This window comes from Perna viridis, chromosome 13 (genome assembly GCF_037379345.1).
Source record: "Perna viridis isolate PV_CMFRI_1.1 ecotype Kerala chromosome 13, ASM3737934v1, whole genome shotgun sequence".
NCBI classification, from domain to species: domain Eukaryota; kingdom Metazoa; phylum Mollusca; class Bivalvia; order Mytilida; family Mytilidae; genus Perna; species Perna viridis.
This window is the reverse complement of record NC_142457.1, coordinates 25,901,622-25,929,279: the sequence shown is the minus strand read 5'-3', so window position 1 is coordinate 25,929,279 and position 27,658 is coordinate 25,901,622. Positions and strand designations below refer to the sequence as shown.

Sequence of the window (27,658 nt, the reverse complement as noted above, 5' to 3'; positions counted from 1 at the left end):
ATAGTTTCCTTTCCTCTTTTTTCTACCCCGGACTTGACTTTTTATGAGCAATACGGCGGGTATTCCTAGAAAAGCAGAGGACGCTTACTCTACCGGTGCACCTGGTCCATGCTCCCAGTTTTTAGTGGAATCCGAGTTGCTCATTTGCTTTTGTTATTTTATGTGTATGATTTTAGTTACTTTATGTTCTTTGTTGTGTATGTCTGTTTTCCAAGTCTGGTCTTTGTCACTGGATTACATTCTTTTGATTACCTTGGTTCCCTTGATTACTCATTCATAAACAATCGCCATGGACTAGACCAGAAAAAACATATACAATAACATAGCGTAGCTACTAATAATATATAAAAGAGTACATACAGAAACTGAAGATGAATATATAAGTATCCAGTATTTTACTAAAAAGTGTGATTAAGACAAATTGGAACAGAAAGATAAGCATATTATGTTTTCTTCTTCAAACCCACGTAAAAAAGGACTGAATAAAAAAGTAGACTATGTGGTTCAGAAATGTGTCGTTTTGTGAAGTACGCATACATATTATTTATGATATGAAATATTCCATTAGTGCTTAATAGTACAGCTACAGGTACGGAAGCCTATTTTATTATGTCATCCGTTTCAAAAAGAAGCTATTGAAGATTGGTAGCAGTCTGTTTTAAAGTTTGAAGACTCCTTCATTTCAGTTTCACTCTCCGCAAATGCTATGTTTATTTGAGTTTCGTTACCTTGCCTTAGGTCTTCAGCAGTTTTAATTATAGTATAGCATATCTCTTGCATGTTATCCCTTATTACGGATGTCTGTTTAGAAAGTTCAAAAAGTTTACCCTCCTGACCTTTGACATAGTTCAAGTAAAGTTCATGTAATGATTTCATATCAGTTTGAATATTCGCAAAAGCTACCGATTCGTTCACTTTACCTATCACATCCTAAAGTTTTGGCGTATTTTGCCTTTTTTGTGAATAATAGTCAGAGATTGCATTCACACCGGGCTATCATAGTCTCGACAAAAGCACTGTAGCTCCCGCTGCACGGTGAACCTGACAGTGTAAATTATTGTTACAGATAAAGGGAGATAAGTTTTGGTAGTTCTTGAACGGTATACAACTTCAAAACCGTTAGGTTTAGCCAAATTCTGATTGGGTAAAAAATGTTCAGCATGATGAGATCTATCTGTAGGCAACTTCGTCCGTCCGTCCGTTAAGTTATTTGGATTACTTCCACGTTTGTTCGCCATTTTTAATGACATTACTTCCCAGAAACTACTGGATAGAATTTAATTAAAATTGATATGATTTTTCCTTAGGTATGAGCATTATCTTCGCGGATAAGACAAGTGAACAAATTAGTCCATTTTCGTTAATTGTCTTAAAAACACATCATATTGTTATACATATAAAAATCTCGGGCATTATTTTTCTGCCTTACTTTTCCACGTGAAAAAGGCTAAAACTAGTACTCCGCAAAACTTAATGCTTAAACAGTATTTTGCCACAAAACTAAAATCGTCATTCAAAACTTAAGATTACGGTCGATATCATGAACCCAATGATCTTTTATGGTGAAATGGCCAACTCTGCTAAAAAATGTTTTAGTTTCTCCTTTTTATTTATATTTGTTGAATTTTATATTCTAAAAAAAGTAAAGGACGCTTACATTGTTGTTCGAGAGTGATAAACCTTTGTGAATGAGCTGCACTGCAGAGCAGAATATGGCAAGCCGTTGTGGAATTTATTCCCCATTTATTGATATTAATAAATATTTGATAACATGTTAATAAATATTTAATAACATGTTAATTAATATTTAATAACATGTTTATAAATATTTATCAACATGTGCATAAATGATTTATTGATATCAATAAATAGATGAATTAGTAACATATTGACAAATATTTATTAACATGTTGATAAATATTTTATTGATATCAATGAATTAAACGAATTATTAACATGTTGATAAATATTATTCCAGATCATGCATGCTGGGCAATATCCAATAAAATAAGAAATTACAAACACTTTTCTGACCATGATTAAACCACCTTTCGTGGCATCCTCTTTATCAACACGTTAATAATTCATCTATTTATTGATATAAAAAAAAACGATTCAATAACATTTTTTATGAATATTTATTAACGTGTTGATAAATCATACAATTTATTGATATCAATAATTCATTATTAACATGTTGATCAATATTTATTGATGTGTTGATAAATCATTTATTGATATCAATATTTATTTATTAACGTGTGAATAAAGATGTTATATTTATTGACACCAATAAATGACAATTTATTGATATCAATAATTTATTTTCAATATCAATGATTCATTTATTGATGTCAATAAATGATTTATTGATATAAATAAATAGGTAATAAATTACACAACGGCTTGCCATAGCAGATCAACCATTTGCTTTTAAGGTTTGAAAGGGGAGGCTTGGGAGAAATGCTATAAATCCTATACCTTTAAAAAAAAATCCGGTCTTTTTTGTGCCAATTTAAAAAAAAAAATGTTTTCCTTCTTTTTTTTATTTTTTTATTTTTTTCATTTCAGGAATGCCTATTCTTTCAAATTAATCTTAGCCCCCTTTCCTTTTTATCAAATGGAAGCTTTCCAAGTGAAACTTGGTGAAAATATTAAAAATACTGCCTGTAGGTAGAAAGGCAATTGTGCATAGATAGACGCCATTCTTGTAAAATTAAATACGCAATTCGGAAATACTCAGCTCCTCACCGGATAGGGATAGGTGTGGTGACCAAAATGATATTTTGGGACGGCATCAAACTGATTATTTTCCTTCATTATGCTATCATCCTTGAATGTTGTTTTATTGGTCCCGGTATCATAGATATACATTTTATGACAATGTGTAATGCATTTCATCATTAACACCGGATCTCCATAAAATGTTAGTACAGTCAGAGGTAATCCATTTTGGGATTTGGTGCAGGAGATATTTTTTGTTTTGACCACCACCGGTCCAGCACCGAATCCCAAAAGGAATTAAGTTAGCAAGTGGATTATCCAAAGATGGGGACCCGGCCCTGTCATGACTCAGTGATTTCCTATATAGGCGCTAATAAAAAAAAACAAAAAAAAAACAAAAAAAAACATCAGACTATGACAGTGCATACTTTTGAATTTTTCTTGGACTTCTGAAATTGAATATACACATAGAAATATCTGCTGTGGCCTATTTATTTTGAGTAACTTTATAGTGATGTACCAGTTAGCTTATTTTTATTCTTTGGCTCAGTACATTCCTAGATTTGGATGTATCAGCACTAACCAACCCTGTCTGTCTGTCCAAAAATGTTGAAGGTCATGTCCAGTGAAAGATTGAGAAAAGGCATTTATTTTTGTACTCACACAGATATTTATTTTTTTTTGCTTCCAGGAATATTTCTCCAGAAGGTACAAACTTATTTCTGGTTACCATGACAACTTCAACAATGTTGATGTACAGAAAGGGGAGATAATTGAAGTTTTAGACAGATCACAACCTTCTCATTGGTTGGTCAAATCTGTACAAAATAAGTCAAAGGTTTGTCACTATTTCAGAAATTCAACGTCCTCTTAAAGCAATGTTACACCATAATGTACTCGTGAAATAGGTCCTAACCAATCAGGAATGTGGACAATAGTAATCCCAGAATTCTTGATGGATTTTTCAATGAAACAGTTAAACCCTCTAGATGTTTTACAATTCTTGTTTAATAGAAATATTTCATTGGGGTATTTTTTTGTAAAATACTTGTAATGTTTGGTATTTCAACACTTTATTATCATAATGTTGATATCAGACACGCATGGGGTAAAAAACACCAACATAATAGGCAAAATAATCATTGTCCATATTTACCCATTTATAAATTTTTCTTTTGCTATACCTGCTCATAGTAATAAACTGTTTTGTAAAGTTGACATACACATGTACCATTATCTGTGTATACCATCTTTTCCATGTCATTAGATATGCTATGTTCCTCCTGATGTCTTGATGTACACAGATGAAATCACTGACATCACAACATGGACCCAAGAAGTAAAGTTATCAAAAGATGACCTTAAATCTATGACAAAGTAAGTTTCTGGAGTTATGCAGATAGCTGTAGTTGTATGTGATAAAATTATTTTCTGTGGGTGGCAGGGTTTATTATGATTGCCACTATTTAAAAATCTCAACTCATGGAACACAGTAATTCATCTACATATAAATTAGAGCCTAAATAAGGCATGCCAAAAGCATTATTATTTTCCCAAATTTACCCCTAAAATACCAAATCCTGCTATTGATTTTTTTTCAATATGATATGTCAATTAAATCAAGGGGCTTACCAAAGATGGAAAAATTTCTATTTTAATCCAAAAATTCACTTCTCATCATGTTAATTTTAGGATTCATGTAATCAGCTGTATGATAAAATATAATTGTCATACATGTTTCCCAGTGTACTTGTCTTACATGTTTCCCAGTGTAATTGTCTTACATGTTTCCCAGTTTAATTGTCTACATGTGTCCCAGTTAAATTGTTATACATGTTTCCCAGTGTAATTGTCTTACATGTTTCCCAGTTAAATTGTCATACATGTCTCCCAGTGTAATTGTCTTACATGTTTCCCAGTTAAATTGTAATACATGTTTCCCGGTGTAATTGTCTTACATGTTTCCCAGTTAAATTGTCATACATGTTTCCCAGTGTAATTGTTTTACATGTTTCCCAGTTAAATTGTTATACATGTTTCCAATTTAATTGTCTATATGTGTCCCAGTTAAATTGTTAAACATGTTTCCAATTTAATTGTCTACATGTGTCCCAGTTAAATTGTTATACATGTTTCCCAGTGTAATTGTCTTACATGTTTCCCAGTTAAATTGTCATACATGTTTCCCAGTGTAATTGTCTTACATGTTTCCCAGTTAAATTGTTATACATGTTTCCCAGTGTAATTGTCTTACATGTTTCCCAGTTAAATTGTCATACATGTTTCCCAGTGTAATTGTTTTACATGTTTCCCAGTGTAATTATCTTACATGTTTCCAAGTTTAATTGTCTTACATGTGTCCCAGTTAAATTGTTTTACATGTTTCCCAGTGTAATTGTCATATATGTTTCCCAGTGAAATTGTCATACATGTTTCCCAGTGTAATTGTCTTACATGTTTCCAAGTTTAATTGTCTACATGTGTCCCAGTTAAATTGTTATACATGTTTCCCAGTGTAATTGTCTTACATGTTTCCCAGTTTAATTGTCTACATGTGTCCCAGTTAAATTGTTATACATGTTTCCCAGTGTAATTGTCTTACATGTTGCCCAGTTAAATTGTCATACATGTTTCCCAGTGTAATTGTCTTACATGTTTCCCAGTTAAATTACCTTACATGTTTCCCAGTATAATTGTCTTACATGTTTCCCATTTAAATTGTCATACATGTTTCCCAGTGTAATTGTCTTACACATTTCCCAGTGTAATTATCTTACATATTTCCCAGTTTGTTAAATATTTTGGTATTTGTTAGCACATGGAAAACTTTTCCCACTGCATTTTTTTGTTGCACTGTGATTTTTGCACCATATATATGTCAAGTTGTAAAATGATTTTTTTCAAATTGACAATATGGATGGCTGGGAAGATGATTTTAAAATTCCCTAACAAAGCAACCAAAATTTGCACAAAATAAAGAGTTATCTCCCTTTTTCAATGAATTTCAATGCTTTCTACATAGTATATTTCTCTTTACAGTCCCTGAACCAATCCACGCGACTATTTGATCGATTGCTGACAGATCGATAACCGATGACTGGTAACCGATCTGATCACAGTTTTGTTATGTTAAATGGCATGCAATAGGTTCATGTAAATTTAGGAATTTCTAATGGAACGAATCCAATATACTACCATATGAAATTTAGCTTAAATTTAGGATATTAAATCCACTTATTGTACTTTGTTAAAAATAAAACAAATGTAAAATAAAAGTAATTAATTGATGTTTAAATCTATTACATTATGTAAATATGTGTAAAACTTGACTAAAGAAACAACGAAATCCATGAAATACATTAACCGTTTTGTGGTCACGTGATGCTATCACTGGTTTAATGCATTGTTTTGATGGATTGATGACCGATCACAATTTTAGTTGCATGGACAGGTTCAGGTAAAGTTATTATTGCAGTTAATCAAAAACCAATGTTCAAATTTAAAGAATGATGCATTTGTGATATAAAAGGGAAGACATTTTTTTTAAATTAAAATTTGTCAAGTGCCACCCACAGCCTGGTTTTTGCATGGACAACCTCTTGATACAGTTTAATTGATAACCCTTGCTAAAAAAATACTAAGAGACATAATCAGGGCTTTGCCTTTCAGAGAACACTCTTTCATCCATATCTATCAATGGATTTTTGCCTTTTAAGAGCCTTTGCAAATCTAGAATACAATTGATTTTCAGAATGATAGATCGAAGATCAAACTACCTAAATCAAATTTATGCCTTGCCTTTTCCTGGGGTAGAAATTAGAAAATTTGTCCAACTGGTCCAGTCGACAACTTTATGTAAACAGAACTGCCCCAGAGTGAAGTTTATTTGTTGTTATGATATACTGAACAGAAAAAAAAAATCCAAAAGTACGTTTTGGTGACCTATGGCTGTATGGGGCTTAGCTCTGTGTGACTTTGACTTGCACGTCACAAAATTTGCTTGCTGCAATCTAATTTTTAAACTCTTATTTTCTTAAACACTTACATTTTTCAAATCTCTTTCTTTTCCAGAGAAATACTAAAAGAGCTATTAGAATCTGAGGCAGATTACATCTGTGACCTGAAGGATATATTGGATACATATAATGAGTCTTCCAAAGATAGTACCAAGGAACCTGTTAAGGAAGGAGAGATAACTAAAGTCTCCAAGAATCAGTCAGAGGCAGGGATTGTTGGCCAACTGTCCAAGCTTTATCAATTCCACAAAAAGTTAGTAGAATATAAAGCCGGTTTGGTTTTTTGGGCTATAACCCTACTTTCATTGGAAAAATTTGTAAATTTTGTGCACATTTGAATAAAAATGAGCATGCTATCATTTCATAGGGTGGAACCCCCTTTTTGTAATTTCTGAATTTGAGCCTTACTTTTATAAATTTCTGGAACCTCCCCAAGAAACTGCAATAATTACAGCCAAGGTTGAGGTGAAATCATTTCTATTGTTATTACCAAAATGTGGCCAAATAAAACCCATGCGCCAATTTATTATATTTTAGTTTTATAAAAATAAAATAAAGAAAGAAGACATTGGCATTGAAGAAGAAAAAAACGGCTTTAATTTTTTGGCCAAAGTTCGATTCACATGTGACGATCAGGTTATAGTATGGTGAATGTGGGTAGGTTAAGCAGGCGGGTGAGCAAGGAATTTATTTTCGTAATACTTTTCTAAGCAACCAGTAATTGCAGCCTCTTGATATGTGGTATCCAGCATCAGGTACAGGACTCGTATCATAGGTTCTGATTTCAGGCCTATTGGACATCTACATCCTTTTTAAAAAATTCTGCCAATAGCATAGCTATAGATTCTTTCATGCATTTTAAACATTCTTTTTTTCTGAATGAAGAAAACTGGGTTTAAGGAAAATCAATTTTAAAAAACCTTTATTTTCAGTTTTTCAAAATGTAGGACAGGAAAGTTCCAAAAGAGTAAAAAAAAAAATAAGTACAACCAAAGTATATGAGTTATATTAGGTTGTGAAAGTAATGCAATTAGTCCAAAAAGTTGATTTTTGTTGGAAAATATTCCTGCCATCTTTGGTCACTACATAGCACTATACAACCAATCAATATTTTTCCGACTGCTTAACCCTTGTCATAACTTGTATTGGTTGTTAATCTACACTATTGAAAAAGTTGACAAAAATAAAGACGTTTCACTCTTTGCATTATACTAAGGTGGACCTGTACATAATTCTATTTTCAGGAAGCTGTTACCTAGTATGCTGATAACATCAGATGATGCCAAGAATGTTGGAGACATTTTTACGAAAGAGGTACATGTATTTATCTATATTCTGCTAAATTTTCAAACCTTCTCAGTTGCAAATCCAGAGAATCACCTAAAAGAAGGGAGGGGAGGGGCACAAAAAAATCTTTGTTAAACACTTTATTATGTATGCATATATATATATATGTTACTTAAATAAATTTTCAAATTCATTAGGGAAGGGCGGCTATGCTTCTGACCAGTATCAAGAAAGTGTTCTGCTTTCTACACAGGCAAATGTGCCACACATGGGAATCATATGGTTTGCATCATATGATTATCATATGAATCGACTACTATATGATGATTATATGTTTCATATAACATATGATAATTGCATGGTTATCATATGATAATCACATGTTTTTTACAAACATATGATTATCATATGTTTTCAAGCATATATTATCATATGAATCGAGCACCATGTGATTTTCATATGTGGCACATTTGGCTGTGTAGACTATTTTTATCTCTTCAAGTTACTGAATTCATTGTAAAGGCATCAAAACAAAACATTTTGATTTCCTATTTTTTGGATAGAGTAGACTTAATGGACATTTGCCAAGAATGAGATACTGTGAAAGTACATATATTTATTGGTACTAATTTTTGTGTCTAAGTATCAGTCTTTACAAAAATCAGACAGGAGGTGATTCATGCATGTTAAAAACCCACCAAATCAGTTTTATTTCTTACTCAGAAATAGTTATAGATCAAATAACCAGTATTTGTTTTTCATTTGGGTGTTTCACTTTTGAGATAAAATTTATATAGACTGTACATCTTCTTCTTGTCGTTCGCCATTACACTTGAATGCCAGTCTCCTTAACAAATCTGGCCGTCTTCTGTAGGTCTTCCACAGGTCCATACAGTTTCTCTGTAATGGTGGTTGGTTTATCCCATATCTTCTCTCTCTGTGCCTGGTGTAACTTGCACGTCTGCAGAAAGTGTTCTGTATTCTGCTCTGCTTCACCACAGGGACACATAGGTGATGGTATGACCTTCAAAACTCTGTACAGATGTTGGTTGAGTCTGTTGTGTCCTGTCCTGAGCCTGAAGATTGTAGTTTGCTCAAATTTTTTTAGTTGATGGTAGCTATCTTGCTTCTGAGGGGTATTGTGCAGAGACTTGATGATGGTCTTCATCTCTGTGTAGCAGACAGGATTTTCATCTTGCTGTTGTTCAGTGCCTTCCTTTGCTAGCTTATCTGCTTTTTCATTTCCATTGATTCCACAATGTGAAGGTATCCACTGTATGGCAGTTTTAAGGCTCTTGATGGAATAAATAGCTCTTTCAAGTTGTGGTCATTTGTTTTTGGTCAGTGGTTGTATTATGGAGAGGGCATCTGTTAGGAATACTACTTGCATATTTTCTGCACTTTCCTTGATGTAATTTGCTGCATGGATGAGTGCTTCTTCTTCAGTTTTGTAGTTGGAGTAGTGTAATCCTATTGGTATTGCCATTGACTGTTGTACTCCATTTGTGTATTCTATGTAGATACCGGCCCCTCCTTTTGTTGTCACATTTGTGGCTGAACCGTCTGTGTAAACTCTTGCCCACAATACTGGTGGATACTCTTCTTCCAGCATGCTCATTGTTATGCTTTTATCTAGAGTCTGATGTTGAGACAGCTGCAGTCATCCAAATACTAGAGCCATATTCTAGATGTGGGCGTACATTTCCTTTGTAGACAGATTTCAAAACTTTCTCATTAGCACCCCAGTTTGTACCAGCAAGTTTTCTCATGATGTTTAGTTTTCATCTGGCTTTGGCTTCTGCTGTCATTATATGCTGTTTCCATTTAAGTCTTTTATCGAAGGTTACACCAAGGTATGTTTGCTGATCTTCCATTGTGATATGGATGTCATCCATGATCAGTTTGACAGATTGGGTTTTAGATGAGAGTGTAAAGAGGGTTGCTGTTGTTTTCTCTCTGTTGATGGTAACACACCACTCATTGGCCCATTTGACTACCATATCTAATCCTGTACCTTGCAGTAGTTGCATACTCTTCTGAGCACCAGAGGACAAGGTCATCTGCATAGAGTGCTGATTGTACACCACTTGGTAGCTCTGGAACTAGGTCTTTCATATAGATTATGAAGAGAGTCGATGGCAATACTCCTCCCTGTGGTACACCCTGTTTTAGAAGTATTTTTTGGCCATGCTTCCCATCTACGAGTACTCTTGCCCTTCTATTGTACAGATATGAGTTGGTCCATTTGTACATTTTTCCACGTACTCCAGATCTAAGAAATTTCACAAGAAGGCCATCTTTCCAAACTTTGTCAAATGCTCTCTTAAGATCTACAAAGACAGCTAGCGTTACTCTCTTTGATTGAAATTTATCCTTGACTACTTGAGATAGATTTTTTTCAGATCTTCTGTGCTCTTGTACTGTCTAAAACCAGCTTGTTCATGACCAAGAATGTTCTCCGATTCCAAGTATGTCTGTAGGCGCTTCTTGATTATACGCTCCGGATTAATTTGCAGCAACTGCTTGTTAGGCTAATTGGGTGGTAGCTTGAGGCTTTTGACTTGTTCTTTCCCCTCTTCAGTATCGGCATCATTATGGCTTCTTTCCAACATTGAGGGACTTGACCTTGTCTCCAGCTCAGGTTGAGAATTTCTAGCAAAGTTGTTAATGCTAAGGTGCCTAGGTGTTGAAGCATTTCATTGGTGATGTTATCTGGGCCTGGTGCCTTTTTCATTTTCATTTTTTTGATGGCTGCCTTCATCTCAAACATGGTGATATCTCTCTGCATAACTTCCTGTGTTGGCACCTTTGATCTTTCTCTCAATTCAGTTCTTACTTCTTTTTTCTGTGATGGTGGTATATCAGTGTTGCATTCTTTCTCATAGCCTTTAGCAAATTCATTTGCTGCCACTTTCCCTATGGTTGTTTCTCCTTCAACTTCTAGCGTGATCTTTTCACCTTTGCTTCCCTCATCACTCAGTGCTTTTGTCAAGTTCCAAAGCTTTTTTTGTATCTTTTTCCATATCCATGAATCGTCTGAATATAGCTGAAATATTGCTGTTCGGACATTAAACCCCAACAAACAAACAAATCCATATCCATGGATGATGTTTTCTCTATCCACCCTTTCCTTTGACATTCAGTCTTTGTTCTTAGATGTTTGGCCTTGCACTTTTGGAGATTGATTATAATTTCCTGACTATAGTTCTGCATCATCCCTGGCCCTTGTGAGTGCATCGTGTGTTGCCTGTATCTCACTGGACCAGTATGGCTTGTAGTCCTTTCTTACACCTCTTGGTATACTTTCCTTTGCTGCCTTTAATACAACAGTGTTGAATGCTTTCACCACATTGTTAATATTCTTTCCCTCTACTTCTATGTCCCTTGTAAGTTCATCTATTCTAGCTTGAAACATACTCCAATTTGCCTTCTTGTAATTCCATCTTTGTAGCTGAACATACTCAGATGTTGTTGTTTCTGCAATGGATATCACGACAGGTCGATGATCACTGCCTCCTAGCTGGTCACATACCTTTATACTGATTTTTTGGCGTCAGTACAGAAAGCTAGATCTGGTGTGGTGGTTGTATGCCATCGACGAGAATAAAAAGTAGGCGCGTCAGTGGCGTCGTTGACAAGGATAAGGTGGTTTTCATCCTGCCAGTCATCTATGGTCTCCCCTCCTTTGTCCATGTTATTATATCCCCAACTTTGTGATTGGCTGTTGAAATCACCTACTATGAGGAATGAACTGTCTGGTATTTGTATGGTGTCTAATGACAGTTTCTTATCATTGGGACAGTAGAAGTTAACAATGTTATACGAGCTTTTCCCAATAGTTGCTTTGATTTCAATGTATTCTGCTTCCTCCACAAACTATTTTGTCTCTAAGGCATTAATGTTGTTTCTTACAAGAGTCATTACACCACCTTTCTTTCTTTCCTTTCTATCACTCCTGAAGGCTTGGTATCCTCTGATCTTAAAAGGTTTGTCCTCTTGGAGATATGTTTTTTCAATACAGCAGATGTTCACATTATTTTCATGAAGAAAGTGTTGAAGTTCTTCTCTCTTGTTTGATATCCCTTCTGCATTCCACTGCATGATGTTAATATGTGGTTGCTCTTTTCTTTTTGGTTTGATCTTTCTGTGGTCAGTAGCTCTCCTTGTTTGTCCCCTGACTCCTCAAGACGAAACTTAAGTACCTCCAGTAGCATTGGTTGGGCTCCTTCGAGACAGAGAGCCCGGCACTGCACCTGCCTGGTGGGTCCTCACAGGGTGAGTACCAAATTTGGGCTGTTTGTGTGTGGTGTTGTGGTCTATTTGAATGCACTATATTGCCCAACACCTCCGTCTTCAGCACTCTAGGTTTTCTGTCTGGGTTACTTCACCCTTAGCTTCTGAACAGAAGTTCTGATCCTGGAAGTACAGGAAGGAAGTTACAGATTCCTAGTTCTGGATTTTCCTTGAGGGTTGTCTTCTGAAGCCTTTCCCTGTCGAAGGGTGTAGCCGCAAGGCAGCGGGGGTTTTAGATCAGAGTTTTCCTTCTCCCAGATGGGCTACCCTCCAAGGTTTATGAGCCCCATCTACCCAAGGCTATCTGGTTTTAAGGTGCCACTGACTAGCCTTTGCCCCTTATCCAGTCAGTCAAAACGGCCAGACCAGGTCCACCAGTTGGTAAACCCGTTGTGAAGGTTGGTGTTGGACTGTCAGAGGCTGTTTGAGACACATGCCGAAAGGGGCATTTAAAATGATATTGAGAGCCCATTCCCAACACCACCCCTTGGCTTTGACAGCCTTCTGTGACCATAGACTGTACATGAAATTAGCACTTTGCAAGAGTTATTGTTCTTGATTTGCCATGATTTGGTTGGTTTTAGTGGGAGATGGATGTATGATTTTCTCTAAAGTACAGATGTGAATACAAAAAACTTACGTTCCCTAAAAATAGAGCATCTGATGATTAAAAAAACATTGTTCGTTCTGTGGGTTTTCTACACTCAATGAATCACCTGTACCATTGGGAGTGTTTGAATTTTATATGGACTGGTACTTAAGAGGAAACTGATCAGTTCATAGATTCTTGAATTTGTGGATTTGACAACTCTATCGTACAACAAACGAAAATTTCCTTTTCGTTGGAAACCAAATTTTGTAGTTTACCAAACCCACAAAACCCAGGAAAATTGGTGCTCGACAAACAATAATACTTTCACAGCTAATATATAAAGATAAAAATGTGTTAGAAAACAAAATTGTGACAAAAATCATTTCTACACTATCGATAGTTGGATTTTCAATTTTAAAACACTTGGCAAGGCTCACACTTTGAAGCCTCACAATTTGAAAATGTTAGTATTTCAGGTGTAGTAGTGCTGGACAAAGTGTCGGATTCTTTATTACTGTAAACATATTAATTTTCCCGATATCTGTCAAATGAACATATTCGCGGCTATCAGTTTTCGTGGTTTAAAAAAAAACATTAGTGCTATATGGTGATAAAATTCATTTCGTGGTTACCATTTTATCTTGGCTTCCTGTCCACCACGAAAATAGTGAAAAATTAGTAGACCACAAAAATTAACATCTTTACAGTACCTCTACTAGTTAAATTGTTTTGGCATAAAGGCCATACCACACTCCTTTATGTCCTTCCATTCGGCTGCATCAGTCCATAGGAGTCCAGTTATATAGTTAATTTTCAAGGGCCATCCAGATATTTTTGAAAGGGGAGGTTCCAGAAAAAAGGGTGGATTCAGGGCTATTATTTGCTTTTCTTGACCTAAAATTTGCACAAAATTAACAATATTTTTCAGCAAAAGGTGAGACCTCTGCTTTTAGTGTTCAACAATAATAACTTTATGCTACTGCAATGGACCTGCTATGTGTGTGATGTTCCACTATAGACAGATTCTCTTTGAATTTAGATATTATAATGTTATTATAACTAGTATAGCTACCATATACATTTGTAATAACACTTAAATTTCGAAATAAATTAAAGTTTTTATTTTAGAGTAGAAAACAAACCGTTTTGTGTTTTTGAACTCTTTTCTTTACATATACATTGAAACCAATTGTGCCATTTTCACTGAAGCATTTTTAATTGTAATTTTATTTTCACATTATGTTTATAGAAAACTAATTTAACAGCAAAGTTCAAATTTTAGAAAGATGATTTCTGTGACTATGTACCATTTGTGACAGAGCATGATAAAGTACTGGATAATACAGATCCTGACCAACTTCAAGCCTTGATGGAGGTATGAAATAAGGCCATATTTAGACATATATTTGATTCCCCTCTCCAGACCCTACATCACAGAATAGGGTAGGTAGGTAGGCTCCAAGGTTCATGTGGAGAAATAAAGTTAAAAAAAAGAAAAATAAAAGGAGGAAACAGCAATAAAAACATTTGGGTATAGAGTAATCAAGGGAACCAAGGTTATAGCTGTAATCAAAGAGTAATCAAGGAACCAAGGTTATAGCGGTAATCAAAGAGTAATCAAGGGAACCAAGGTTATAGCGGAAATCAAAAGAATGTAATCCAGGAACAAAGACCTGACATGGAAAACAGACATACACAACAAAGAACATAAAGTAACTAAAATCATACATACAAAGTAACAAAAGTAAATGAGCAACTCGGACTCCACTAAAAACTGGGAGCATGGACAAGGTGCACCGGTAGGGTAAGGGTAAGGGTAAAGCACAATTTCATTAGGTAGGTTGGGAAGGGGAAACAATTTTTTTTTTTATTTTAGCCTTGTTAGCTCATATAAACTTAAACAGTTAAAATTAAAGAGAAACTTGTTGTAATTGACCTTCCAAAAGGGAAAAGAGGGAGGTGGGGGGGGGGGGGGGCAATATTATAGTCACCTAAGTCAGGTAGTGTTTATATACAGATGAATATTATAATGCAGTTCTAATAAACATTTATGTCAGTTATTGAATTCCAATATAAATATGAAATTTGATATTCTGAAATATCTTAAATGCTCAAAGTCTTAAAAAATGCTATAAATTTTTGTATTTAATTTTAGGCCTTTAGCTTATTGATGGGAGATCCATCAACTGCATTTGAAGATCTACTCAAGCGACCATTAGAGAGAATACATGAATATATTGATATGTTGAAAGTAGGTGTTTATAATGGTAATTCTCTCACTTCTATATTTTTATCTTTTGAAAAAGGTATGTAGTCACACTTATATGAAATCTTTCCAATAGACAAAAGAATTCTTCCCACTAATAAATATTTTGTACTAAATACTTCTAAAAAAATACAAAATACTGTACGTTTTGTGGCTCTGGCGTCAGTTTCACAAAAAGTCGTTAGTGTAAAATTGATCGTAAGTTATGACGTAACTGTGCTATTTTCTGTTATGATGTTATTACTTACGATCAATTTTACACTTACAACTTTTTGTGAAACTGTCGCCTGAAGACCAGTCTATTGAACATTTCTTTTATGAATGTAGATCTATAAGGTGTTTTTTGGATATTGTGTCACATTATATGAAAGAGTAATCAAGGGACAGAGACCAGACACGGGAAACTGGCAAGCACAACAAAGAACATAAAATAATCAAAATAATACATACAAAGTAACACAGGTAAATGAACAACTCAGACTCCACTAAAAACTGGGATCATGGACCAGGTGCATTGGTAGGGTAAGCACCTTTGCTTTTCTAGAAACACCTGCTGGGTTGCTCATAAGAAGTTGAGTCAGGGATAGACAAAAAAGGAAAGGAAAAGAATTTTTATCAAGATTTTTAATTGAACAAACAAGTATTATCATAGGATACACTGATTAGACTCCATTTCTTATTTATATTGTTATTGTTATAAAAAAAATTGTATCTACCAATGTAAGTTGAGAGAAAAACTTCCAAACATTTAATAGAGCTAAAATCAGAACTGCAATATATACATAATTTAGAAGAATTTATTGCAGTAAAGAACAATAAAATTTTGAACTTTGAGGGAAGATGGACCCATTTTAGACATATATTTCCATAATAGTCATGTCATATATACACTTGGAATATTCAGGTTAATAAAAATATTGTCTATGATTTGGTCCTTCTATCTACTTTTTGGACTGCTAGATATTTAGCAATATCACATCATGGGGCGACGTGATATAAACTATTGATACAAAAAATTCACCATTGTGATCGATTGTTGTATGATTGTGATGAATGGTCGATAAAATCTGATTGGTCGAAAGCGATGTTGTGACCTTTTTTTATGTTGTTCTCCCGTAACAACTGTTGATGTCATAGACTGACCAATGCTAAAATTGCCAGCAAGCTTGGTAGATGCTGAATGTCAAGCAGCCAAATATTCCAGAAGAATCGTAAAGAAAGGGTTTTATAACTCATGAAATTAAATGTTGTAAAATACCAACATGCGTTATTGAATCTTAACATCATAACTAAATTGTTGTGGCTCGTTTGTTATGATGTAGAAATTAAATATCTTTAGTTGATATTTTGCAACATTCAACTTTCACTCATTATGAAACATATAAATATTTCTGGAGTATTATATTTAATTGCTCAGTTCAAAATATTATATGAATTCAGGTATGTCATGTTATCTGTCCATCTTCATGTCACATGAATTATAGAAAATAAAAAAGAATAGAATTAATACTGGTATATTAATACTGAAAAAATCTGGAATTTAGAAGTTACCCTTTATGCCATATTCTGGAAATTCCCTCATTTATTTTTAGACCCTGATCAAGCTGACAGCCCAATCAGGTGGTGACTGTTCTGGACTTATGGCAGCAGTTCAGATGTTAAGTGAGATCTGTCGAAACATGGAAGATATTGTTCTGCTGGATAAAATAACTGGATACAATGGTGATGTCAAACAGCTAGGGCCTGTACTAAAACATGTAAGTTTGACATTTTCTCTTATAAAGGCCACTCCAAGTAATGTCTTTGTTTTTAAACATCTGTATTTTGATGGACAATAATTGGTCTGTCTGTCCACATGAAATACCCCTAAAAGCATTTACAGTAGATAATGCCTATTATGCATAGCAGCTAAATTTCAGTCATTTTACAAATTTATGTAGAAATTTTCATTTTTAATATCCAAATAGTGTTTTATGGCTTAAAAACTTAATCCTCAAAATATTTTACCAAGAATTTTGGACATAAAACTAAATAATTAGTAAAATTAGGATTGATATACTAAAAAGCATTTTTCTAGGGGGAGATAATTGTAATGTAATGGGAATTTTGGTTTTTTTTTAAATAATGAGAAAAAATGTTTGGTAACCCCTTGTTTTTTTTAGATATGAAAGAATGTCAGATAAGTTTTCTTGATACAAATTTTTAAGAAGTTCTATGGATTATCATCAAATTTTTATAAGTTTGAAAAAAAAAAAATTCCTGAGAGAATCTACCAGGTATATATATATATATAAAATGGACCAGGTGCAGCAGTAGGGCAAGCGTCCTCTTGTAAAAATTCATTAATATTAAGGTTCAAGGATCTTGAAGTCAGAAGTTGTTAAAAGTTAAAATTAAAAATTTGTTCATCCAACATCATCTGAGAGAAAAATTAAGAAAATCTGTACAAGAAATATATTATCTGCCTTTAAGAGTTTCATTGAATTGACCTTTGTGAAAAGAAGCTTTCATTTTTCGGAATTTTCAGATTTTTTATTTTGAGCAATAAAATTTTTGACACCATAAGGGGAATAGACTTAGCTAGGAAGTTTTTAAAGGGTACTGAAAGGGGAACAAAATTTTATTTGGAAATGTCACACCTGAAAAAAAAACATTGAATGACATGATTCTCACAAGGGTGTTTGAAAACATGACTTATTGTATTGATAAGTGTCTGTATAGTTTCATGATTGACAATTACTTCCCAACCATTGAAAGCTGATGAGGAATACAGTTTTATGGCTGTCTGTGTCTCTCCTTTATATTGAATTAATTACTTTTTTTAAAGATATTGACTTGATATTTGATTTGTAGCTATATCTAGATGATTTTGAGTTTAATTAAAAAATTGTAAAATTAACAAAAAAAATTGGAAGGAAATAAGAATCCTAAAAATTTCCTTTGACGAACAGAAATACAATACATGCAACTATTTTTTTGGGCGGTTCTTTTAAATTAAAAAAATTCAGCGAAAAAAATTGATTTTTTTTATATTTTTCTCTTGTCTTATGATTGAAGTGCCAAATTTTTCTGCATTCTATGAAAGAAAAAATTAAATATATGCCACAAATTTTGAAAATATTAACTTAAATTTATTTGTGATAGAATGAATTTTTACTATATATAAATTATGGCCAGTGTAATTATGTATTTAGCTTGAATTTTCAAACATCATGGTTTTAAGGATATTGACTTATTTTTAAAGAGAGTTATTTAAGAATTGACTATGATAAAAATTTTGTCTGTTGAAAAATAACATAAATTTTCCATGTGCATTTTGTTTATTGCGCGAAGTGCAATAAACAAAATATGCACATAGAAAATTTTTGTTATTTTTCTATAGAAGGATTTTTTATCATAGCCAATTCTTATAAATCAATTTTAAAACATATTTTTATCTTTAAACATGAGAAAAGTAGCCCTGAATTTAACTGAATAGGGGCGTGTCAATATTTTTTTATCCATTGAGATATAATAAAAATTATTTTAACCAATCAGATTACAGTATTTATTTCAAATTAATTTATTGCCTAATAAATTTTATTTTTTTACTGGAAGATGACATTATGTATTGCTTTTTGTATTACTATGAGACTTAGCTTTTATTGAGATCAAAATTTGAAACTAACTCGTGTCTTTTCTCCATTACATTGAAGGACAAAGTTATCAAGGTCAAGGATGATGAGTCAGAAGGTCGAAGACATGTCATCTTGTTCCCAGATAAAATTATGGTTACCAAGCCAACAACCTTTGACCCTAAAGGCAAGCTAGAATTTGAGAAGATTATAGAAGTGAGTCCATTTTATTGTATATTTTCAATAGTTATCCCTACAGTACCTTGCAATGCTTGAAGAAATATGTCTCCCCTGTGCTTTGAGAGACATATTGTTTTTGTCCTGTCTATCCATCTGTCTGTCTGTCGTGTTTTTGTAAGGGCAACTCCTTAAAAACTGCTGAACCAAATTTCATGAAACTTTGTAGTTGTGCATAGTACCAAGAATTAATGATCCATTTAAAATTTATGAAATTTATACCCCTTTGAACTGTGGAACATGGGAGTGGGGGGCATTTGCAAATTTAAGTAATTATTTTTTTTATGGCTGCCTTATACAGTGCCTGAATAGATAAGTGCAGCTAAATGACAGACTGATGACTGGAAACTGATCGTTATGTGATGGACTAATGATCAGTGATTGGTGAGCAGGATTTTGTTAATGTTAATTAGGCCAGGAAAAAAAATACTTGTGTTTATGCTAACATGCTCTAAAAACTGGGCTTGGTAGGTAGGCAAAACTTTTTTTTATCTAAAGCGTTTGACAGGTTTGTGTTGTAGACATATTTAAACTTTAAAAGTGCTAAGCAGAAAAAAAAAATTAGAGCAGGCACAAAAAATTAGGTTGGTTGGGTTAGGGGAAACACAGTTAATTCTTTTTAAGGCCTTATGTAAATGAGCAATGATCCATTCATTTAAATTTCAAATTTTCAGTGAAACTTGTTGATTATTTTGTAGTAATTTTATGTCTTAAAATTTTAATTCTTTTCATAGAAGAAAAAACTAAATTGAAAAAATGCAATAGGCCAAAATTACGGAATACATGTTAAACAAAGTGTGAGTCCTGAAAATGAATGTAGTAAAGAAAACAAATTGATATCCTGACAGGCAAAAATAAGTATCCACAAGATAAGTTGGTAGAGTTGGATATTTATAGGTAGTCATTTAAAATCTTCATAAAGTTGATTACCTGCTTGAGCTAAAATAATGAGAGCGTCGATGTGATTCTCATCTGGATATACAGGGATAGAAATAAGGAAGCTTGTCCAACTGGTCAACAGGGCAAGTTTTGCCGAAATGAAATGGCCAAGAGTAAATTTACTTGCCCTTATGATATATTCAGAACAGAAAAAAAATCCAAGATTAGGTTGACCAGTGATTAATGATTGTGCTCCTATTTAATTTTTGAGTTTAAGGCCCCTACCATTTTAAAATTTGGGCCATCCCATGTAACTGACAGGTAACACACTGTCGGTTTCTGTTAATCTAAAAAAAAAGACTTAGAGCCCAGAATTTTACAAAGTTAACCTACATAAAGTGATTGATTATTGGGGTTTAATGCCTGAGCAGCAATATTTCAGCTATATTCAGGTGATGAACATGAAATGGATCACAAAATGAACATGAAATGATAATGATGAAATGAGAAATGGGATGGAACACAAGGATGATAAGGTCGACAAATTTTGATTGCCACAAGAAAAAAGGTAGGGATGGGTAGGGTCGGGCAATTTAGCCTCCTGTGGCGGAGCGCAAAGGTTTCCTACTCCTATCGAATACCACAGCAGTGTTCTTTAACGTGCAAGGAACATGGCATCTTTCCCAACATGGTGCACCACTATGGTTTGCGGTCGGGTTTTTTCCGTATTATAGCCTGACAACCCCAACATGTAAAACACCAGGAGTACCCCATTCCACCACCTGGGGAACACATCCCAGTTGCTCTGTGGGAAGAGCGCCTTGCCCCTGACTAGGTTTCTGAGCACTATTTAGTCACCTTTTACAAGAAGCTTAGTGCTGCTTCAGGCCTATTCTTTTAACACCCGGACCTGCACAGGGTACTTTCATAAAGTGAAATGCCCAATCCTTATTAAAATGACACAGCAATTTCAATATATGTATTGATATCAGTAAATATTAAGTAACACATGTTAATATATATTTATAAATGTGCATAATTCAATTACTGATTTCAGTAAATAGAGGAGTCTTCTAGATGATGCAAACACATTGACCCTACCGGTGTACCTGGGCCATGCTCCCAGTTTTAAGTTGAGTCCGAGTTTCTCATTTACTTTTGTCCATACTTGCCCCGCGGGCAATATCAGTGTGTGTCCACACTTGTTTATATATAAGAAAAGTTAGACAAAATTCATTCCATGATGAAAGTAATTGTCATTTTTCATATTTATGGAATACAAGCCTTGTATGCAAGTATTTCAAAGGGATGTAACCTACCAACATCCAACGACCTGGTTGTAGGTCTAATTTGGGAAAGGGAGAATAGTAAGCAATCTTAATTAAATCTTTAAATATTTTCACTTCAGTTAACTGAAAAAAGAAAATGTACATTGAAAGATTTAGGTAGAGGGCCTTTAAAGGCTCTTACTGGCTTAAAATACAACTGAAAATTAATCGTCCAGTGTTGAAAGTGTGAACTGTGAATTTGGAGACTTGAATCCATAACCTGTGAGAAGTAATATGGGTTTAATCTTCAAATTCTTGCACTAAAAGAACTGAAGAATTGCTTAAGTTCACCAAAATTATAATATTCTGTTCATTTTGTACTTCTTCATCATTTCCCAGTCATATTTCTGGAAAGATATTGTGTCCACACCCTAGAAACAACTTTATGTTTAGTGAAAGCATTTATTTTTACAAAGTTTGTCATATGTAAAAATATAAAGATATTCTTGGGTTTGACAACAGTTTTCTGGATGTGAATATTTCCCAAAAAAACTACTAAATTTACAATTCTCAGCAGTTTTTGTTAAATGACGTATTGTTGTGATGCCATTGTGACTTTATTACAATGAGTTAATGCCACAAAACACTCCTTTTTCCTTATTACACGTATTTATGCATTTCACAAGGTTTTGATCATTTTTATATCTTAGAACTCGGCTGATATTTTTTGGCCATACTCATAGCATAACGCCTCTTCTCCTTTGGCAAGTTGCAGTGTAAGATAGTGGAAAAATTTTGACAGGAAATTTTCCCATACTATTTTGTAATAGATTCTAATTGTATTTGTAAGAAGTGAATATCTACTAACCAAACTATCACTAGCACTCTTAGTGTTGAGAACATGAAGCCTTTTGTGGGGTTTCTATTTAAAATAATGTGCAAGAATTGTTAACTGGTTCTTAGTAGGAATTGTTCGTAAATCTGTAATGCTTCGTAAGAATAATTATATTATCAATTTAAGGTAATAAAAGTTAATAATCTTTTGAATCAGGAATGATTTAATTAGAATGAAAGAAATTTCTTAAAATGTTGATTTATCTCCTTTTACAAAGAATTTCTGCAATAAAATAAACTAAATATAAGGAATAAAATTTAAAGAAAATGTTAAAAAAATAAATGTAAAGAATATTTTAAAAAAATAAATATAGATATGTAAAGGTGGGAAAAATATATTTTTCCAATAGGTTTGAAAAACTATATATATAAATCCTTCATTTGACCTCAGCACTGATAAGCTAGCTATTATGATCAGATAAATTTAGATTTCACTGTACATAAGGCATCTCTGTTTATCTCAGCCTCATCAGTTCAGGTAATCAAGTTTACACTGTACAGGAGCATTCCTTATCTTGTCTTGTTACACTGCCAGAAAGTTTACCCACAAGTATAAATCGTGTAAGTTTGTGTGTTTATTGGGATTGTTGCTACTTGTCTTCAACTTTTTCGTAAAATATTTTATTCTGCCTTCGCAATTAATATTTTGTGGTAATGCTCTATTTTTAACAGCTTAAAGACATATCGGTTTGTAAACAAGATGAGACAAATGGATGTTACATTGAATTGTGGGAAGACACTCCGTCAGAATTAAGTGCATCGCAATCGCTGAAGCTTCAAGTTCAAGATATCCACGCCAAACAGGCTTGGGTGAGAGACATTTGTGAGGCCAAGAAACTATTAGGTAAGGACTGTAGTATATAGTTTTTTAGTTACTTAATTGCTCTTTCACTGCCCCAAAGTTCTTCCTCTTTCTCACTTCATGTCCATTATCCACAGCCTTGATTTTCATACACATATTGTGTAAAGCTCACTAAAGTATAAGATAATTGAAAGGATTAAAAGTATATGATTTAGCACCTAGCTTAGAAGTGTTAACTTGAACTGATTCTCTGTATTTTCTATGAAAATTGACTAAATTATGCTAGATGGATTATGAATCCTTCCATAATACCTATGTCAGGTCTCTAGGATTCCCATCTCCCGTCATCCATGGCAAGTGAAATTTGGTCCTGGGATGGTTGAATTTTGGGAATTTTGCATTCATTAATATTGTCAGAAAGTAATTTTTAGGCAAAACATTTTCAGGGAAAGTAAAAAATCAGAAAAATTCCTAGAGCACTGCTATGTTAAAAAATCCCAGATTTAGGATTTTACACATCATTTTTATACAATACAGCCTTTAATACGATTTATTATAAAGTAGCATAAAAAGGTCTGCTTGTGTTGTGAAGTTCCTGCTAAGTGGAAGGCTGTAACAGATTGTGCATCCATCTTTTGGCAGATGTATTATGGTATGTTAATGTCTGTCCTTCTGTCCAGATAAGTAAAATATAATTTTCTCAGAATATTAAGTTTTTTGGTCAGTTGGTTAGCTTCATGGAAGAAATCTTATGTGATGTTTTCGTTTGTCTACCCCGGACTTGACTTTTTATGAGCAACTCGGCGAGTGTTTCTAGAAAAACAGAGGACGCTTACCCTACCGGTGCACCTGGTCCATGCTCCCAGTTTTTAGTGGAGTCCGAGTTGCTCATTTACTTTTGTTACTTTGTATGTATGATTTTAGTTACTTTTTTGTGTATGTCTGTTTTCCATGCCTGGTCTTTGTCCCTGGATTACTTTCTTTTAATTACCGCTATAACCTTGGTTCCCTTGATTACTCTCTCATTGTTTTAGGGTTTTATTAAAAAATCGTGGACTTTTTAAGCACAGACCCTCTCTCCCCAAAACAGGAAGTGCTCAATTCAATCCCCAAAAAAACAAACCTCTATTTCTCCCCCCCCAATAAAAAAAAAATAAAAATAAAAAAAAAAAAACATCAACACTGTAGAAACCTGAACTGATGAACATCCAAAACACAACAGTTAAACACAACAATACAATATCAAATTGAGAAGTTCAAATTTTATAGAAAAAAAATGAGGTCAAAGACTCAAAGATCATGAAGGTCATGACTTAAAAACAAATTCCAATCAGTGCATCAGGTTGAAATAGAATTCCAATCTATGCATCATTCCCCAAGCCCCATAAATATGTGATGTACATTTATAACATTTATATATGTGAGATAATTAGTCCCCCCACTTGTTAACATGCCAAGTTAATTTGCTAACCAAAGGTTTGTACAAACTATTACTGATCACCCCTTACATCAGCTGTTCATTATCTGGATTACTAAGACTTATTGGTTTATCATTTGCAATGTCATTCATGCAATTTCTGGAAATGTTGAAAAGTTCAAGATGAGATTTTTCAGATGCTATCTTTGGTAATATAAATTCAAAATCATAATTTTTTATCACCCTTACATCAGCTGTAAACTATCTGGATTACTGGGAATTATTGGTTTATCTTTTGCAATATCATTTTGCAATTTCTGGAAATGTTGAAAAGGTCAAGATGAGATTTTTCAGATGCTATCTTTATCTTTGGTAATATAAATATGAAATCATTTTTGGTCATCTAGCTGTAAATTATTGGTGTATCCTTGGTCATATCATTCATGTGATTTTGGAAATTTTGAAAAGTTCATGATGAGAATTCTCAGAGGTGATATTTATTTACCATATTTTTTCACCCTTACAACAGATGTAATATATTGGTGTATCTTTTACCATAACATTCATGCAATTTATGAAAATGTTGCAAAGATGAAGAAGATGAAATTTCTCACAAGTTAATTGTTTAACCCTTGCTATATCATTGCATGAGTCATGAAATTTATGAACTTTTCAAAAGTTCAAGAAGAGAACTACTATCCTGGGAAATATATACATCAGAATCTTAAACTGACCTTGTACAATATTAAGTTTTGTTGTTTACTTCAATGAAAAGCTCTAAACAAAGATCATTTATTTTTAAATTTTACATATATTTAAGATTCTTCAAGGCCTAGTGAAACTTGTGCTTAATTGTTCTTGTTTGTAAATATGTCTTTGAAAACTACTATTCAATGTACAACACAAAATATCAAGTTGATCGGAAATATAGTTAAAAATGGGGGGGGGGTGTTTACTGCTTATGCTATTATCTTTCACCTATCTTTTTTTAATTTTACATTAAGACTGCCTGCGTCCAGATAAAAAAAACACCTGAAAAGTTAGGTATTTTTCAATATGAATCTGTTGTTGAGGTTAAATTGCTCTTATAAATAGAATTACCCATAGGCAAGTCTAGGGAAGTTGGGGAAAATAGAGTGTGCTCTCCCCCCTCCCTTTATGTGTGTTAAATGTTGGTTGATTATATAGAAAAGCACTGGAAATAACTGGATCTTGTCCCTTTTTAGGATAGTCAGTGCCCCTTCCCCTTCCACCTCCTTTGGAATCACTGGTGCCAAATATTATCAGTACAATAATGGAGGAATTAAATACTGCGAAAGTACTTTAATTCATGAATACCAATTTTTGTGGATTATGGAAAAAACACAAGTTAGTGGATTCTTGAATTCATGGGCTGGAGGTTTTCAGTGCACACATCAAAGGAAATTTTCTTCTTGTTGCGAACCAAAATTTGTGGTTTTGGCTTACCCACGAAATCCACAAAAATTGGTATCTCACAAATAATAGTACTCACATTAAGTGATATGGTCCTAAAAGAGAAAAATAAATTTATTGGTGTGCTAAATATTTCTAAAATATAATAATCTGATATCTGTTTATTGTTTGTATTGTTTATATAAAGAAGATTTTTTAAATGAACATAAAAAACAACAACACTGGTGCTATTTATTATAAGTAATGAATTCTTGGTGGTGAATCTTAGGTAAATGATAAATTTAGAGATAAAAATAAACAATTTCTGAGAGATGAGTCTTAAGTTAAGGCTCTTTAGATGCAATCTTATCATCAACCAGACATTGCAATACACCTACAAAATGGTGTTTAATCGACAAGGAATTTGTAAAAATCAACCTCTGCTATATTTACCTCTTGGTTTCCATGGTTACAGATCAGATAAAATCAAAATTTATTGATAAAGTAGATACTGAAACTTTAGTTGAACTAAACAGATGGTGATACATGTATGGCATTAGCAATTTTTAAAGAATGGGGAACTTTAGAAGTACCCCTTGGTATTTATAATGCTTACTTGCAGAGTAAATAGAAAGTTGTATTCAGTTGCCTGTCTAGTTGGGTCAGGGGTGGGGTTGCAGGGGTGAATCCAGACACTTTGAAAAGGAGGGATGCCAGATGGGGTTCTTCAGAAAAGGAGGGTGCTAGAACATTAATTGCCATTTTTGTGTCAATTTTACACATGAAAATGACAAATTTTCCAATAAAAAGGGGGATGCCAACCCTCATCACCCTCCATCTGGACTCATCAATGGGTTAGAATATTCCCCCTTTTTGAATTTATTGTAAATTAATTTGGGCAAAAATGAGCTTAAAACCCTCTTCCAAAGTCTCTGTTTTGTGCAAGGTTATCTTTGTCTGTAAATGTTAAGTTCATTTTTACCCTTTAAGTGGTGTTTCTAGACATGTTCAGGCGCAGATCCAAGGACTGGCATACCGGGCGTACGCCCCCCTAAATCGGTAAGAAAAAAAAATTTCACCACAAGTTTCACCCCATAATATTTTTTGCCTTGCTTTTGCGTGGCATTTAATTCAATTCATGCCCCCCCCCAAACTCAAATCCTGGATCCGCTCCGATGTTAATTAAAAATTGCAAAACTTCATTAGTTAAAAAATACAAAACTTTTTTTCTTCAGCAATGTAGTGAAATAAATATGCAAGAAAAAAAAAATTACCAGACAATTCTTGCAATTTCAGGCTTTTCAGGTTTGTCATGACTGTCCAAATGTCATATTTACTGAAATAACTCATGTTGACTACTGGTATATACTATCCTTAGATGAAAATATAATAGGTTTGGATTGTAGTAAGATTTTTTATACCCTGACTCAATGAGTGACTGGTGTATTGGAATCACCTTGTACATCTGTCATTTTGTCCATCTGAATACTGATGCAATTATCAAGACTCCTAATTGATTTTAAATTTGGTGTATGGCTTTACTTGCTTTTAGTGATTTTCATGTGCTGTCCAGTATCGAATTCCTGATCTGTGGGGCTTAGGCATTTTCCACTACATGGAATGATGGCTGAAACTTTTGTTGCAAAAATACCTGCCACCAATGGACGGATTGATTTTAAATTTGGTATATGTTTTTATATTGGTAGGGCATATGTTGTAAGAAATTTTAGTTGTTGTCCAATATCAACTTCCTGTTCTATGGGACTTTTTTCACTACCGGTATTTGAAATGAAGGATGAATGCTCTTCACAAAAATCTCTGTCACCAATTCACAGTTTAGTTTTAAATTATTCCCTTATTCAACAAGTGGGTGGTATATTGGAATCACCTTTATTGTCTGTCATTCTTTCAGTCCCAGTTTTGCCTCAGTTATCTTGGCTCTCAATGGATGGATTG

At 33.6% G+C, this 27,658-nt stretch overlaps 2 protein-coding genes across 14 annotated transcripts in view; one reads left to right on the top strand and one right to left on the bottom strand.

Annotated features, from left to right (window-relative positions):
- LOC148600104 (uncharacterized) overlaps positions 1 to 27,658 on the bottom strand; it is a 319,707-nt gene that overhangs the window by 104,368 nt on the left and 187,681 nt on the right. The window lies entirely within an intron of this gene.
- LOC148600109 (uncharacterized) overlaps positions 1 to 27,658 on the top strand; it is a 138,410-nt gene that overhangs the window by 19,251 nt on the left and 91,501 nt on the right. For all 5 annotated transcript variants that reach the window (XM_088557461.1, XM_088557460.1, XM_088557459.1 and 2 more), the window contains exons 8-16: positions 3,416 to 3,562; positions 3,992 to 4,101; positions 6,796 to 6,993; positions 7,985 to 8,054; positions 14,195 to 14,287; positions 15,068 to 15,163; positions 16,771 to 16,935; positions 18,874 to 19,008; positions 22,743 to 22,914. In XM_088557461.1, the coding sequence (XP_088413587.1) occupies positions 3,416 to 3,562; positions 3,992 to 4,101; positions 6,796 to 6,993; positions 7,985 to 8,054; positions 14,195 to 14,287; positions 15,068 to 15,163; positions 16,771 to 16,935; positions 18,874 to 19,008; positions 22,743 to 22,914 (1,186 nt within the window). The remainder of the gene's footprint in view (positions 1 to 3,415; positions 3,563 to 3,991; positions 4,102 to 6,795; positions 6,994 to 7,984; positions 8,055 to 14,194; positions 14,288 to 15,067; positions 15,164 to 16,770; positions 16,936 to 18,873; positions 19,009 to 22,742; positions 22,915 to 27,658) is intronic.